The 15,549-nt window shown below is 37.4% G+C and overlaps 1 protein-coding gene across 2 annotated transcripts; it reads right to left on the reverse strand.

The window, feature by feature from the left end:
* Positions 1–128: 128 nt before the first annotated feature.
* nfil3-4 (nuclear factor, interleukin 3 regulated, member 4) lies at positions 129–13,799 on the reverse strand. 2 transcript variants are annotated; one of them, XM_079593004.1, is made up of 2 exons: positions 13,537–13,799; positions 129–4,517 (listed from the first exon to the last, which is right to left on the reverse strand). In XM_079593004.1, exon 2 carries the CDS (start codon positions 4,388–4,390, stop codon positions 3,605–3,607), a length of 786 nt encoding a protein of 261 aa, XP_079449130.1. In that variant the 5' UTR covers positions 4,391–4,517; positions 13,537–13,799; the 3' UTR covers positions 129–3,604. The 2 variants fall into 2 exon arrangements, with proteins under 2 accessions (XP_079449130.1, XP_079449131.1); XM_079593005.1 differs by lacking the exon at positions 13,537–13,799 and adding an exon at positions 4,647–4,727 and having other exon boundaries at positions 129–4,511.
* Between the last annotated feature and the right edge of the window lie 1,750 nt (positions 13,800–15,549).

Here is a 15,549-nt window from a genome sequence, read left to right on the forward strand (position 1 = left end):
AAGCGGATGAGGGAAAAAAACAAGAGAAAGTCCTTCCCATTGTGTATTATGATCCTTTATTCTCTGTGCAGTGGCATAGCAGTGGCATAACTCTGCTATGATGCTTATAATAAATAAAAGGTCAAAAAGATTTTCATTTGCACTTTATTGTAAAAAAGGGGGGAAAATCATACAGCTTTTAATGCAACATGACAAAATGTATAAAATATAAATGAATCTTTGTAAAAATGTGTTAAAAATATTTTAACTAGACCTCACTTTAGCACACAACACGAGCAGGGGTTAAATGATAAATGATTATACTGACAAACAATGTCAATTGTGGATATAAACTGTGTGCTACATGCAGGAATGCAAATGTAAATAACTTCAAGATTTTTTTTTTTATCCCTACTTGTATATTTTGCTTGTAGTAATCCGTTATGATTGTGGAAAAAGATGTTAAAGGCAAATTCTTATTTTTATTGTATATCTTTCTACATTCAATATTTCATTATTGAATTGTGAACCTAAAATTACATGCAAGCAAAAGTGTTTTACATTCATAAACTGTATTTCCAAATGAAAATGAGCTGGTCAGTCAATGCCACAAGGTTTTAGATAGCCTCATTGTTAATTAGCATCACAGCTAATGGTTTGTAAGCCACTGTTGTTGCTAACATTGCTAATGCAGTTAACATAGGCACACTTTTCTCTGTACAAACAAACTGGAGGTATGTGGAGGCAGGAAGAAACCAATTTTAAAAGTATGGAATAAGAAGACATTTTGCCCAAAGTTCACTGAAAGAAAGTGTCTTAAATGTGGAAGTTGGTCAGTCAGTCAGTCCATATTTGAGACATTTGTCAAAGATTACATTGATCATGCATTAGTCTGAAATTATAGGCTATTCTATAAACTGAACAAAAGAGTTACAAAGATCAGGGCTGTATAGTTCTAAGTCTTTCAAAAATTACACATAATGTTTACATGAAATTGAATTAAGGCTTGTCAACAACAGGTATACTGTGAAAAGGCACTTTATGTTTGTTCATGTGTAAAACTGATTCATATGCAGTTTAAATGGGACCTATTATGCAAAATTCACTTTATATTGTTTTTGAACATAATGTGTCTGCAGTGTGTATACACAACCACCCTATTGTGTTATTTTCCCCTTAAAGCTGAAACAGTGTCTCAAAATGAGCCGTTCAGGAATGTTATCCAATGTGAAGTCACATTGGAATCTGCCCTATTAGCTTAGCTCCTCCCCTTGAGTGAGCAGTACACAGTCCGCCATGTTTGTTCTCCTCGTCAGAGCATTTAACAGCAGCATTCAAGTAAGAAATGTATTCTTATTAAAGCTACTAAAGGTTTTCATTCAAGAGCAGTGAATGTTTTTCTTTTGTTGTTTGGTTCATATGAAGAGCATATACAGCAGTAGGTACTGTATATTACGCTTCTGTCACTTTAATACAAACATCTAATATACACATGCGATTTCTTTCCCAGCTGTTTACGTACACAGACATAATCGCCACCTTGGAATTATAAGGTTCTATCTGCATTCTGACTGGTTTTGAGATAATGAGCTTTAATTTTTTTGCATTCCATTCGACTGTGTAGAAAGAACCTTTTTATTTTCTAAATAAAAAGTTCCAAAATGTACACAACTTAAAAAACAACATCACATAATGTAAATAGGTTGTCACAGAATAACAATATGTGAATAACTCAATTTTGACAAAAATGTCAGATAGAACCACCTTATAATTCCAAGGGGACGAATTGTTAATGTAAACTTTGTGTGTTTTTAATTTATCCTTGTGTGTATTTGACAGCTTAAGCGCAATAAGACATGAAAGAGAACTTAATTTAATACTCACACGACGCGCCGTCTGACAGACAGCTTTCTGTGGATGTGTGCGGTCAGAAAACCATATATCAGTTTAAACTGATATGGCTTTAAAACGCATGTAAATAATAACTTTCATGATGACGAAGAACTGCAATGTCACATGAACGTGAGCGCGAAAGAGATTATAATCAAAACCAAACAGATGTTTGGTTAGTTTTTGGAAGAGTATTGGATGCACAAGCTGAAAAGGCTCTGCCCTCTTCTGGTCTGTATAATTTATGGTAACGTTAGGCTATAATATAAAACGGTTAGTTCCAATCCTTGATTCTGATTGGTCAATAGCTGTGTAAAACACGGCTATGACCACTTCACCCAACGGTTTTATGTATCACTACAAAACTATTAAAAAAATAAAATTCACAATAGGCCTACCCTTAGCAACCGCTCGTAGCAACTTAAACACATTCATTGAACAATAGTAGAGTATTGTGAGAGATCGAGTTAGCGAGTGTACCTGCATTTACAGTAGACATAGGCCTAGCATTTTCCTTCAGGTCAGACTATATTCATTAAAAAAAAAAATCCGTTTGTATCTCCGCTGTGACATCTTGTCTTTTTAACAGTTAAGGGGGTTTCCGTGCCTAGTCATCTGTCAGTTGCGTCTTTCTTCTCCGTGAAAACAAGTTTGAATCCTTTCAATTTAAAAGTCTTCTCCACTGACTGATTCACTCATAAAGACAGTCTTTGCCGCCATCTATTGGCCAAATAATGTATACACTTCTGTTGCTGTTTACGGTCAGGGACTATTTTTTCAAGCGGAAGGAAGGCTTTTAGTGATTTTACTTCATGAAAGTTGCACAGATATTTTTCGGCTTTAATATTTGCATTGTGTGCAACCGTTTTATAAAAGCAATAAGGTACTCGAGGCTAGAGCTGTATCGTGAATAAGTCACGGCTGAAGGGCGTTGTGAGGCACTTACAGACACATTTTGCATGGGGACAAGAGACTTATATTTCATCTTGTAAAAAGGGGCATAATAGATCCCCTTCAAACTTCAAAAATAACCCATAACATGTTTAAAAATATATAGATGTTTAACAAAAATACAGGCTACATATTGTGTGATGACAGCTTTAAATTGGAGTAGGAAGCAAACAATTGTTTTGGTCAGAGATGACCAATTTGTTTTTCTGCTTTTTCCCCCAGTGCTGCTTTAAGGACCTCAAAAATAAACATTACAAAGTGTCTGTAGCTCAAACAGTAATAGAATGCACTAGCAATGCAAAATTCATGGGCGCGATTCCCAGAGAATGAATTAGCCTAAATGATAAAATGCATATTTTGAATGCAATGTAAGTCACTTAAAAAATCTGCCAAATGTGAAAATGTCACTTTGACATCAGAGCTGTAGGCTCAAAAGGACTCCTGTTTGAGTCTGACCTAGGTCAAATCCTGATCATATTCTCCTTCTCTTTACTTTCCTGTCTATACTAAAGGTAAAAAAAGAGGAACATTTCAAGCTCCAAAAAAATTAACATAAATTGTGTCATTATCTCAATTCAAGTTTGCCTCTTTCCACCTCAATGATGGAAATATTGACTCTTCAAAATACATTTAGGAAACTATATCATGTGAGACCTTTTGATCAAAGAAGTATTTTTTTTTTTATTACAACAAACTTACTGGAATATAGCCAAGTTTGTTTAGGCTATCACAAATGTGTAGGATGATTCATAACTGCTGAGCCATTTTAGCCTAAAGTTTGATTTCAATCTGACATGTATGCTGGAATAGGAGATGCGGATTTAGCTCTATTGTCTTTGCGCTGTGAGTTTTGAGACTTCAGTCTTAGTTTATGGGGAAGGGCAGTGCTGGAATCCGCCGGCACTTGCTGCTCACCCTCGTCGTCCGACAAGATCCTCTGACTCCCTGATTGGAGCAGGGGCCGCCCTGCCCAAGGTGCTGTTGCTGGGGCGAGGTGTGGTGGAAAGAGTAAAGGTGCGGCTGTAGGGGAATGGAGGGTGGGGAAGTCTAGGAAGTATGGGTGATTTCTTCGTATGGCCATAGGCTGCGTGGGAAGGAATGCCGACCCGGGGTGGGTGCCCAGACAGACGGGGGCTTGTTGGTTCCCTGATAGATTGGAAGCCTCTCTGTCTTGCCTTCTACCCCAGTAGAGATCTTTGTCTGGGCAAGAAACCAGAGGTTGCGGGGCCAAAGAGTGAAGATGAGATAGAGCTCTTTGAGACGAGGAGTAGGTGGCTCCAGAGTTGAGCAAACCGCACCGAAGCTTTAAAGCCAGCAGCTCAGATCGTAGACGAGCATTTTCCTCGCTCAATGAAACCAAACGAGTCTCCAATACGTAGTCATTGACCCTTCGTTTCTCTCGCGAGCGCTTCGCTGCTTCGTTGTTCTTGCGGCGTTTCTCCCAGTAAGTCGCGTCTTTCCTCTCCTCGGGTATGAACTCTCTTTTGCGACGCAATCCCAGACCTCTCAAGGAGATTTCTTCGGCCTCTCCATCTGTGTCCCATCTCATCTGTGAGAATGCGGACTCCATTTTCACAGGGTAGGACTTTTCTGATTGGTTTCACGCAAGATGCACCTGCTCTCTCTCTGTGTGTGGTGTCTGGAGTTAGTCAGATGTTAGTCCCACTTCTCAGTCATGCTGTCAACAGGAGCTTTACCTATGATGAAAGAGCAGAGTTATTTCCTTTGCAGGTGGTCTTGTTGGTTCATTTGTGTGTCAGATTACAGTCAGATCTGCAAGAGGTTATGAGTGTCATCGCAAAGCAATTTCTGTTGAAATTCTTGACCTTTACCTGCTAGAGACCAGTTTGGTTACCGGTACCACACAGCTGAACCTAAAACTCTGTAATACTCCTGTCATTGGGGCTGTAGATGAGATAATAAGACAAAAAAATCCCCTTGTGGTGACTGTGTTGTTGTTGTTGTAGTTGTGCTAGTCGTCTTGCTAACTAAAAATTCAAGTATTAACAATTGTTGTAGATTATTACTAATACGGTTAGAAAAAGTCTTTGTCAAGGACTTTGTTTCAGCTCTCTACCTATTAGCAATTTCCAATATCATTGACAGTTCAAAAATGCTTGAGCAATGCTAAAAGCAACAGCCTGATAATGAAGTCAAGTCAAGTCAAGAATATTTGTATAGCGCTTTTCACAATACAGATTGTATCAAAGCAGCTTCACAGTATTTAATTAAAATAATAATAAAACGTCCATGTTTGGTAATGCTAATCAATAGTATTATTGATTGATTCATTAAATTGAACATCCCCAACTGAGCAAGCCAAAGGCAACAGTCGCAAGGAAACGAAGTGAGTATGAAGTGTTGGGGGTGTGTGCAGCATCCTGGACATGAGTGCAACCACTGGGGTGATTCAGACATGGTGGGAACCTGAGACTTCACACTGGGTTCAAAGAACCCCCGCACAGTGTGATGGGCCATCATTTTGTGGGTAACCAGTGGAAGAATGATTTTTTGTGAGAAACAGAGAGATCTAGTGAGACTGAACATAGCGCTATGCTCACAACTGTATAGACCTTCCCCTCTGATGTCATTGACAGACTGTGTTGTCTCTATGCTGACATTTATAACTGGCTATTTTGGCTTCCTTTCCAGACAAAAGGTCAGATAAAACATAATTTCCTTCCACTTAATCATATGGGTCTCCTATTCGTTTTCTAAATCCCACTTGTAGTCACATTTACAAATGTCTAAATGTCATTGCAATAGATAACTCAATATCAAAGCAAGTGTCTTGTGCAAACAAAAGATCTTTTCATGTTTTGTAGATGTGTTAAGTGACAAATCTCAATGTTGAATGATTGTATTATATTTTTTCGATCATTTCTTTTTCGTTTATTATTAATTTTCAAAACAGACACCTCAAAATGTGAACTTTAATTAGTGAATTGATTATTTAATAACTTAAGATTTTAAAAAAATGTTTGAGTAGTTTAAATTAAAACATTTAAGTATAATTGAGATGCTATTTTAGTTTTTATTAATATTTTGAATTAGTTTTTTATATTTTCCATAATTTTTTCCCATTTGTATTAGATTTATATATAGCTTTATCTATATAGCTTTTAGTCCATATAGTCTATATAGCTTTTATTCATTTTTATTTCATTTTTAGTTATTTTTAGTACAATTAAAAATGTTGCCTTTGCAAGTAGATAAAACTTTTTTTAAAAACATTTTATTTGAGCTTTTTTACAGTTTTATGTATTGAGTTAACTTTATTAACCCTGCTATATGTAATGCAAAATTCCCACCTTTTTAAAAGTAGCTTAAAGGGATGGTTTGGAGTTATTTCAACCTAGGGTCCTCGAACCAAATCCAGTTCCAAGAATGCATAATATTTTGTTGGTAGTACAAGTTGTCAACAGCAGCACCGGGTGATCGCGTGAGACTTTTATGGGCTTTTCCCAAATCACGAAAGTGACCTCGACGTCCAGGTTAGCGGTAGCATAAGCCATCAGGCAAGTGTTATTTAAATAAACTCCTGATGTACTTACAAACTTTCCAATGCCTCGTTGTATGAGTACAGAACCTATTTGTACTACTGTAGAAGTTTGGTACCATTCCGGGCATTATTAGCGGGGTAATTTACAAGATACAACCTTGGATCCATTAGCGCCTGCACTAAGCCATTCGGCTGAAATCTCTAAATAAGCTCTAACTTTAATAATGTTCGACCAAGGGGAAAAAAAGCTTCGAGTTTGGCTCGAGGTCATGGTGCAAAAGACCCTAGGTTGAAATTTCTCCCAACCATCCCTTTAACTGTTTAAATAATTTTCGATCCACAGAATGCATATCATTAAAATCTCAACAGTAGCATGAGAGTATGTGCACCTTGCGTTTTGTACAGCTAACCCCATGCTCACTGTGGTTTCTTTTTTCTCTCCTCAGAACCTTTCTCCAAATTAACAGAGTGTGTGAGTTTTCATGTAGGCTAACCACATCCTGTCCATCCCTTTCTTTCATCTGCTCTGCCTTTTTATGAGCTTGGAATCTGAGCTCAGAGCGTGACAGCGAGGTGCGTGTATGCTTACCACAGAGTAAACAAACAGACTGTTAGGCCAAGCCACGAGCCAATGAAACATTGTGTGTTTGTTGAACGCAGTGGAGGGGATGAATTGTGGATGCTCGCTCAAACCACAGCTATGAGACTGAGCCTGCAATGTGGTGCTATGCTGACCAGTATTAGTATGTGTGCTTGTACATAGAAATTCAACTTCACTCTAATGTAAAAAACTGATTTGCAGCTCATCAGATTTGAAACGATAGACTAGCGGTTTCCCTAACTCAGAAGGAAATACCAGTCCTTCAAGCAAAAAAAATAAAAAAAATAGTGCTTTTATAATTTTAGTTTTAAGTTTTGATTGAGAACCAGAACCACTTTGTCGTTGTCATCACATTCATGCATGTTATCTGATGTCGCATGTCGTCGGATCGCTGTTCTTCTCATACTACACGGTTGTCTGGGGTTTTATTTAGATGCTGTTGTGCGCACATTCCAGCCCGGTCTCACCCCAAAACGTCACATACTGACGGGTCTTGACCATACGTCAACATACGACGAAAAGGGTACCCCTATAACGTCAATATGAGACGCAGACATAAGCGCACCAGCAGCGCCTCCTAGCGGTACCCTAACGCATACCTAAACCCAACCATACCCGAATCGTCACACATGGACGTTAAAGGGTACCCTTTTCGTCGTATGTTGCCGTATGGTCAAGACCCGTCAGTTTGTGACGTTTTGGGGTGAGACTGTGTTACACATTCAACCCGATCTCACGGCAATTCGTACGAATTTTACGAGGTAGCTAATTCGTACCAATTCATACGACCTCACTCAAAATCACGATTTTTGCTAAATCGTACATATTTTACGAGTTGCCAAATTCGTATGAATTCGTACGAATTAGCCACCTTTTAATCACTCGTACAAATTCGTATGAATTGGTCGTGAGATAGCGTTGGCACATTACATGACAAATCGGTGACAGGGGGTCACACATCAGACAACTTTTCACATGGAAGAACAGCCGACAACTAACTGGTCTAAACTACAGCTGTGTCCAAAATCGCCCCCTATACCCTTAAATGGAGCACTATTTTAGGGGACAGACATTTGTAATGGTGTCCAAAACCATAGTGGACTATATCGAATGCACTTATTCAATCCCTTAATGCACTGTAATAATGAGTGTACAACCGATGTTCGCTCAACAGCTAGAGAATACCCATAATGCACTGTGACGGTCATGGCGAATTAATTCCTGAGTCTGACCAGAAGATGGCGCTTACAGCAGTAATACCCATTGTGTACAAGGCTAACAAGTATAGCTAAATGGAACTATAGAGGTTTTCGGGGAAATTAAATGTCATCAGCCGAACAGGTAAACTCTTCTACTCACTAGTTCATCGATATCTTGCAAATTATTATAACTCGAACTTTCAGGGAAAAGTTTAAGAAATGAAAGACTTAGAGGCCGAATTTACACTTGCAGGTCTTGATGCCCAATTACGATTTGTTGACTGTGTCTGATTTTTTCGATGACCAGCTTACATCTGTGACCCATATCCGATATCTGCGTGCCGTTTACACTACTTGGCGAAACACCCCAAGGTAGATACTGACCCGGAAAAGCTTAGGCCGGAAAACAAAGTAAAATTAGCACGATTTGCAATGGACGCAGATTAAGCTTTTGCTTTCCGCACCATCTATGAAGGAGGTTTAAACATTGGGTTGAGGCTTCGTCCTCCATTGCGCCATTGAAAAGAGTCGTGTGATCATGGTTGGTGTCCACCTGAGTTGACATCATTCACCGCTGTCGCTTTTTCAATGACGTATGACTCGCATTGACGCGGGAATATCCGATCTGTATGCTTACATAGGAGATGCAAATGCACGTATCCGATTCATATCAGATTTTTTTCCACGTATGAATGAGGCCTGAAACCGATCTGAGAATATTGCAATCCATGTGCTTTTTTCCTGCTCCAAACATTTGCTGGTCACATCCGTGCCACATCAGAGGGAAAAAAAATCAGAATTGGGTCACTCGAACTATGCAATGTAAAATACTTTTTGGAAGCTTAATGATATGACGTTGAAGTAATGCGACCGCAGTGTAGTTCGTTTATAGCATACGTTTTTACTTCTGACGATTCTTCAAAATTCATGAAAATTGTGTTAATTTGTGAAGATTATCATGATGAGCAAAATGTTTAAGAATCGTAAACTTATGTTGGTCACAGAGCTTATTCTCTGCATCAATTCAAAAGCCAATGGAAAAATCCTATAGTTTTTTTTATTGTTATTGTTTTTTAGGGAACCTAACTCCTTAGGTTAGCCTACAAAAATACGTCAGCGCTCTATAGACAGAAAGATTGCCCATTACTTTTCAGTATGCAGATATTATTTTTTAATGATTGTCATCATTGTCAGTTAGATTTTGAATGCTAAACATTGTTTATCATATTATGCATTAGAATGCTACATAATCTTGTAGATTTAGTCTCAATTTTAGCGCGCAGCCATATTGCTTTTTCCCACTGACCAATGGAATTCTTGCACCTAACACCCATATAACCAGTGTTAGTTTGCAAACAGGCCCTTTTTTTAATAATTGTGTGGGCAACAGTGGTATGCTAACCACAGTGACATGCGGTTCTACTCCAAAACTAACCTAATTCTCTTTATCAGTCAACATTACTTGGTGATGTGTCAAAATAAAGGATGTTTAGGTGTCAATGTGTTGAAGGGCTGGTGGGTTTTCAGCGGTGCAATTTGAATGTCCCTCACACGAGCCTTTCCACATTAACAGCTTTGCTGCTCCCTTGTAAAGACATAGCATCAAGTTGCAGTTAAAAATCTCACCTTGAGTTTCGGAAATAACATTTTTGGTTTCATCACCATATAGCTGTACTGATGACATCCAAGACATCTGTTTATAGCCAGTTATAGCACCCTGTTTATTTTCAGCCAGTTTCTGGAACGTGAAACTGTCGTGCATTTTACATAAGTTGCTAACTTGGCTTCTCGCAAACAGTTTCGACAAAATCTCTTTGTTGCAAAATGTCGAACAGATTTTTAAAACCATCCTCTGGGGAAAATGTAAATTTGTGATAGGCTTTGCTTGCTGATTGCAAGATGCTTTTTGCTGTCTGCCAGTCTGCTAATGCGGACATGCGCTCATAGGATATGCTAACAGTTTAGGTGCGGTGATAGTGACAAGCGCTGTGTGGCTAAATATACACTTTGCCTGCTTTGTCGCTGTGCCACAGACATACACACATGTATGCACACACAAAGAGAAAGTCAAAAGAGATTGTTCACATGCCTTCCTGTGTTGAGTAGCCTGTACAATGAATAGAAGTTAGTCAGAAATACTAGAAAAGCTCTTGAAATATGCCTTGCCGTTTAGCATGCATAAACATAAAAACATAAGAATCCTCTAAGAATCTCTCTCTCTCTCTCTCTCTCTCTCTCTCTCTCTCTCTCTCTCTCTCTCTCTCTCTCTCTCTCTCTCTCTCTCTCTCTCTCTCTCTCTCTCTCTCTCTCTCTCTCTCTCTCTCTCTCTCTCTCTCTCTCTCTCTCTCTCTCTCTCTCTCCTATCAATGGTGACATTGACTTACCCCAAATAGTGATAATTTATGGCTATGTTATCCAGGTAATCTACAGAGTAAACCAAAAGTTACATCTAAAAATGAGTTTTAGTTACGTAGGCCTTTAGTTTTGCATATCAGCTACGGCTTTCAAACGACGTACGGCATTTTCACCTTAAACTACGAAAGTCTGCATATCTGATGCGTCTTATTTTGTAGTTCTCCTTTTAATTGCATTATTTTAATGTGAAAAAGCTTGTGCGAGATGTTTGTTAAAGTATGGCCAACGCCATGTTTTTTGTTTTGCTTGATGTTGTGACACCTCCGATTCTGTAGTAAGTCAAAGGAAGTTTGCTTTTTTTGTCATTACATCACACACAAATTTAAGACCCTTTTAAGACCTGCACAAATAAAAGTGGTAACACTTTATTTTAAGGACATAGTGATTCTATAGTAATAACAGTATATTATGCATTATTACAAGTAACTAACCCCAAACCAAACCCTAACCCTAACCGTAACTCTCGTAAGTATACATGTAGTTAATTAATAATACTCAGTAAAATTTAACTACGTCATCTTAAAATAAAATGTAACAATAAAATGAATACCATATGGGCGGGTAAAGCAATACAACTTCAATACAAGCTGTACAAGTCAAGTTTATATAATGCAAGGTTTGACAAAAACCTTTTGAGGGATGTGTCAAATCATAAATTAGGGTGTTATATTTATATTAATTGAAAAAATATTTTATCTTATTCTTTAAAAATGTGATTATCTTGTTATCCTAAGTGTGTAGATTTATAGAATGCACATTAGCTTATTTTTCGATTCACCGACTAAATGAAAACGCAATGTCATTCTCTGACAGTACGTGGCGTTTATGGAAAAGCTGAGTTTGCTGGTATGATGTATACACCATAATGTAAACATGTCATAATTCATTAACAGTAGATCATAAGCAATTGCTTGGCGTAATTAATCGGTATTCCTTAATTATGAACTGCAACAAAGTTGCTTTTCAAAGTTTCGAAGTTAAACTTTTGAAGTTTAATATTCTCATTAAGTCATATCGCGATTCCTGTGTTTCTATTCCCTAATTGAATTTGGTGAATTGTTTCATTTCTTTCAGTGAAATAACGGTCAAACTGTTCAATGTCATTGTTGTAGCCAGTAGTATTTGTTTAATGGGCATCAAATACAGCTTTCGATGACTGTAGTTAGTGGCCTTGAGGCCTCCAGGGGCCCCAGGCCACATTTCTGCACCTGTCGCTAAGTTTAGATGGTGCTTTTCAGTAACAAACTCTTAAACTTCTCCTTTTTGACAACCTATCTGTTGATTTTTGCCCTCACCACCTGCTTCTCTGTACATCTTTGTTTCCTGGACTATGGTTTCTTATAGCTTTATGTTTTCCCCCCCCCTCGGTTGTTTTTAAATGAGCTGTTTTTAAAGGATGTCTTCATAAACAATAACGTTTGCCTGTAATATTTTTTTTTTTTTTGTAATTCCCCCTTGAAAGTGTATTGTTGCATTGCAGATGTTTAGTGTTGCTAACTCAAGTGTTATCAATGTTATTTCGTATCAGTCAATTCTGTGAGGTCCAAAATCTGAGACTGTATTAAAAACCTGGGATTCAAAATCTAATTTTAAACCTGTAAAAGTTTTAGGATTTCAAAATCTCTGACATAAAATGTCTTTTTGACATAAAATCCATAAAAAACATGTATGATTCTACATTATTTCTATTAATATAAGTACATTTGTGGGATTGATCACGAGAAACTCCTTTGTACGGATGGTCAGAAGTTTCCATTGAAGCTCAAGATGATCTCAAATCATGCTGGACAGTTACTGGAGCTCATGTATCGTGACGCTGGTAATTTGCAATGAAACGTTTTGTATTCAAATGTTGTCATAAAAAGTGAACTGGGGACTTTTGTACCCCATTAATTAGAATAGCAATAACATATCTTTAGCATTGTTTCAACCCGATAGAGAAAGATACATCATTCAAGCTGGAGTTACATCAGAGATGCCATTCATGACTTTGAATGTGTTTTGCGACAATTATCTTTTCTAATCTTCCATTGAAATCATTAAGATGTAATGGTCAAGGTGCCACAACACTCTTTCAATATACCCACATTTACCAGCCTCACAAGATCCATCACTCACTTTTGAAGCTTTTAAAAACTGAAACTCAATATTTGGAAGGTCTACAATGAAATTTACATTTACAAAATTGAAAAGTCAAATCCAGTCAAATCTTAGATACACTTTTGTATGACATTGCGGCCGAATATGGTTGCATTAATTATTTAAGGTAACATGAGATATTACTGTAAAAAAATAAATGATCAAGAAGTTATGACAACGTATGTTTTTACATTGCTTTAACTCATCAAAATACGTTCAGCACTTTTCAACTTTTTTTAAAAGTCAGTTTAATGTAATTTAAGTTGAAATTACTTAAGCATCCAAGTTGATTGTACTTAAAAATTGAAGGCAGCAACTTTTTTAGTGATTCAACACCATTTAAAGGGTTAAACATTCTACAATACTAAGAAATGCAAAAGGTTAAATTCACCACATTAACCAAATATTGGACAGCTTAATTCATTTGTGTACTGATTTATATAATATACTCTTTTCATTCTGAGATTGGGAAATCTGCATGCTTGCAATGGAAGTAAACCAAAGGTCACATCTGAAATGAGTTGGTTACGTTTAGTTTTGCACATCGTCTACGGCTTTCAAGCGACGTGAAGCATGTTCACCGCAAACTACGAAAGTCTTCGTATCTAATGCGTCTTATCTTGTAGTTCTCCTTTGAATTGCCTTATTTTAATGCAAAAAAAAGCTTTTAAGATAGCGAGATGTTTGTTGAAGTAAGGCCAACGCCATGTTTTTTTGTTTTGCTTGATGGTGTAACACCTCAGATTCTGTTGCAAGTGTAAAGGACGTTTGCTTTTTTTTTTTGTCGTCATTACATTACACAGTCATAAGTATGTTCAAAGTTGACCACTGATGGACACACAAAAGCCCACGTTTCTTACCTTCACACAGCTTCTGACAGTTCCCGAAGGCTCACCCAGCGTTGACATCACTGAGGATGCTCCTCATTACTGGAACCAGTCGACTCTCCGCACATCAAACCGTTGTCTTGTCTGAGTGTGACCTGAGTGTCTCACCTGCTGTGCAGTGTTGATTAAACGCTCTCCTCTCAGGCTCGTGGCTTCTCTTTGGTGTGAAGTGTGATTAAAAGTTAGAGGCTGCCTGTTCACAGCTTTATGAGATCAGCCCACAAGCCCCTGTCTGTGTCTACTTCTTTTAACACAAAGCTGATGGGTTTACACCATGGCCCACATGTCCCTCACATACGTGCACCAGTGGGTGGGTGTCTGTATGTATGAAAAAAAGGGTCCGATATGGAAAACCACTCTTAATTATTCTTCCAGTTAGCTTTTCCAATGACCAGATACTTGTCTTCTCTCACTTTTGACCGGGTCCTTGCTGTTCAACTTCCTCTTCATCCATTAACTAAAGATATGAAGGTTCTAAATTGAAGAGTAAGGAATTGCAGAAGTCTGCACTGTTTTGGAAAGACCTAAAATACTCGGCCACCTTCAAAATAAGTCGCTTATTCTCATTCCCAAGGCTGTAACCACCATATTCTCCTCCAACATTAACAATAATAGTAAATTAATATGCATTCTTTTTTCAAGGAATTTAAGAATCATTGAATACTGGAGGATTACTTTGACGCATTATTGCTAGTTCCTCCTTTTAGATAAAGAACTACATGTTGGTTTTGATAATTCTGTTTTGCTCTATTTTTGTGATGTTACCACACGTAACAACAACAACAACTTATTTTTCTAATAATTAGAAGAACATAACACAATAGCTGTTGTCAGATGACCACAGAAGACTGTGGTGGCTACTGGCTAATGTGCAATTCATGAGTATTGTCAAGGACAGCACGCCCCCTACTGGTCACCTTAATGGCTGTTCACAAAGGCCTATCATTCATGTGACTTGTTATAGAAGGTACGTTATCTAATTGAAGTTTCTTTATCCTTAACACTCGTAAAAAATAAATTAAAAAATCGGATAAACATTTTAGCGACTAAGACCGTGCAGTTGTAAATAATGCTAGCGAAAAATAAAATTTTCAATTAAGCTTAATCTTTATGAAATATTATAAATAAATGCTTTTTGAGTGAGTGTAGGCTTATTTTATAGGAAAATTATTCCTTTTTTTTTAACCGACGCTACGCACAGACTTTTAATCATCGACGGTCGCGTTTAATCTGTGTGTGAGGATTAGCCTATGTTATTGTTGTTTTATTTAGTTAACTGCTCTGAGTTTATTGAACGTGATCCTGATAATGGTATAGTGAAATTACGCAAGGTTTCTGTGTTGTTTGTATATTAATTGCACCTTAGTGTTAATAAGACAGCTGCAATGTTTTTTATTGCTAGTTATTTTAATGCTAACATTTTTTACTCTTCTCTGTCAACTTACATGTATACGCGACATGATTCCTCAGTTATTGGTTCTGATTTTGAAGTAGGCTACTAAAGCACCATTTCCTCATATCGACACAGGCACTGCACAGTAGTAGATCATGTAGGCGAACATCTAGGCATCATTTCAAAAAGGCCTGTTCTCAAGAAATTAAAGTTCCTTTAAAGGGATAGTTCACCCAATTTTTTTTAAATTAATATTATTCATTACTCACCCTCAAGTTCTTCCAAACATGTATGAGTTTCTGCCTTATGCTGAACACATAAGAATATATTTTGAAGAATGTCAGTAACCAAACAGTTGACAGTAGCCATTGACTTCCATAGTAGGAAAAAAAAACTATGGTCAATGGGTGCCGTGAACGGTTTGATTACCAACATTCTTCAAAATATATTTTGTGTTCAACAGAAAGAAACTCATACAGGTTTGGAACAACATGAGAGTGAGTAAATGATGACAAAATTTTGGGGTGAACTATCCCTTTAAGAATTTATGTATTTTAGGCAGTTATATCCTATTGAAGTTCCTTACACCATAA

Source organism: Phoxinus phoxinus, assembly GCF_949152265.1.
Source record: "Phoxinus phoxinus genome assembly, chromosome: 20".
NCBI lineage: Eukaryota > Metazoa > Chordata > Actinopteri > Cypriniformes > Leuciscidae > Phoxinus > Phoxinus phoxinus.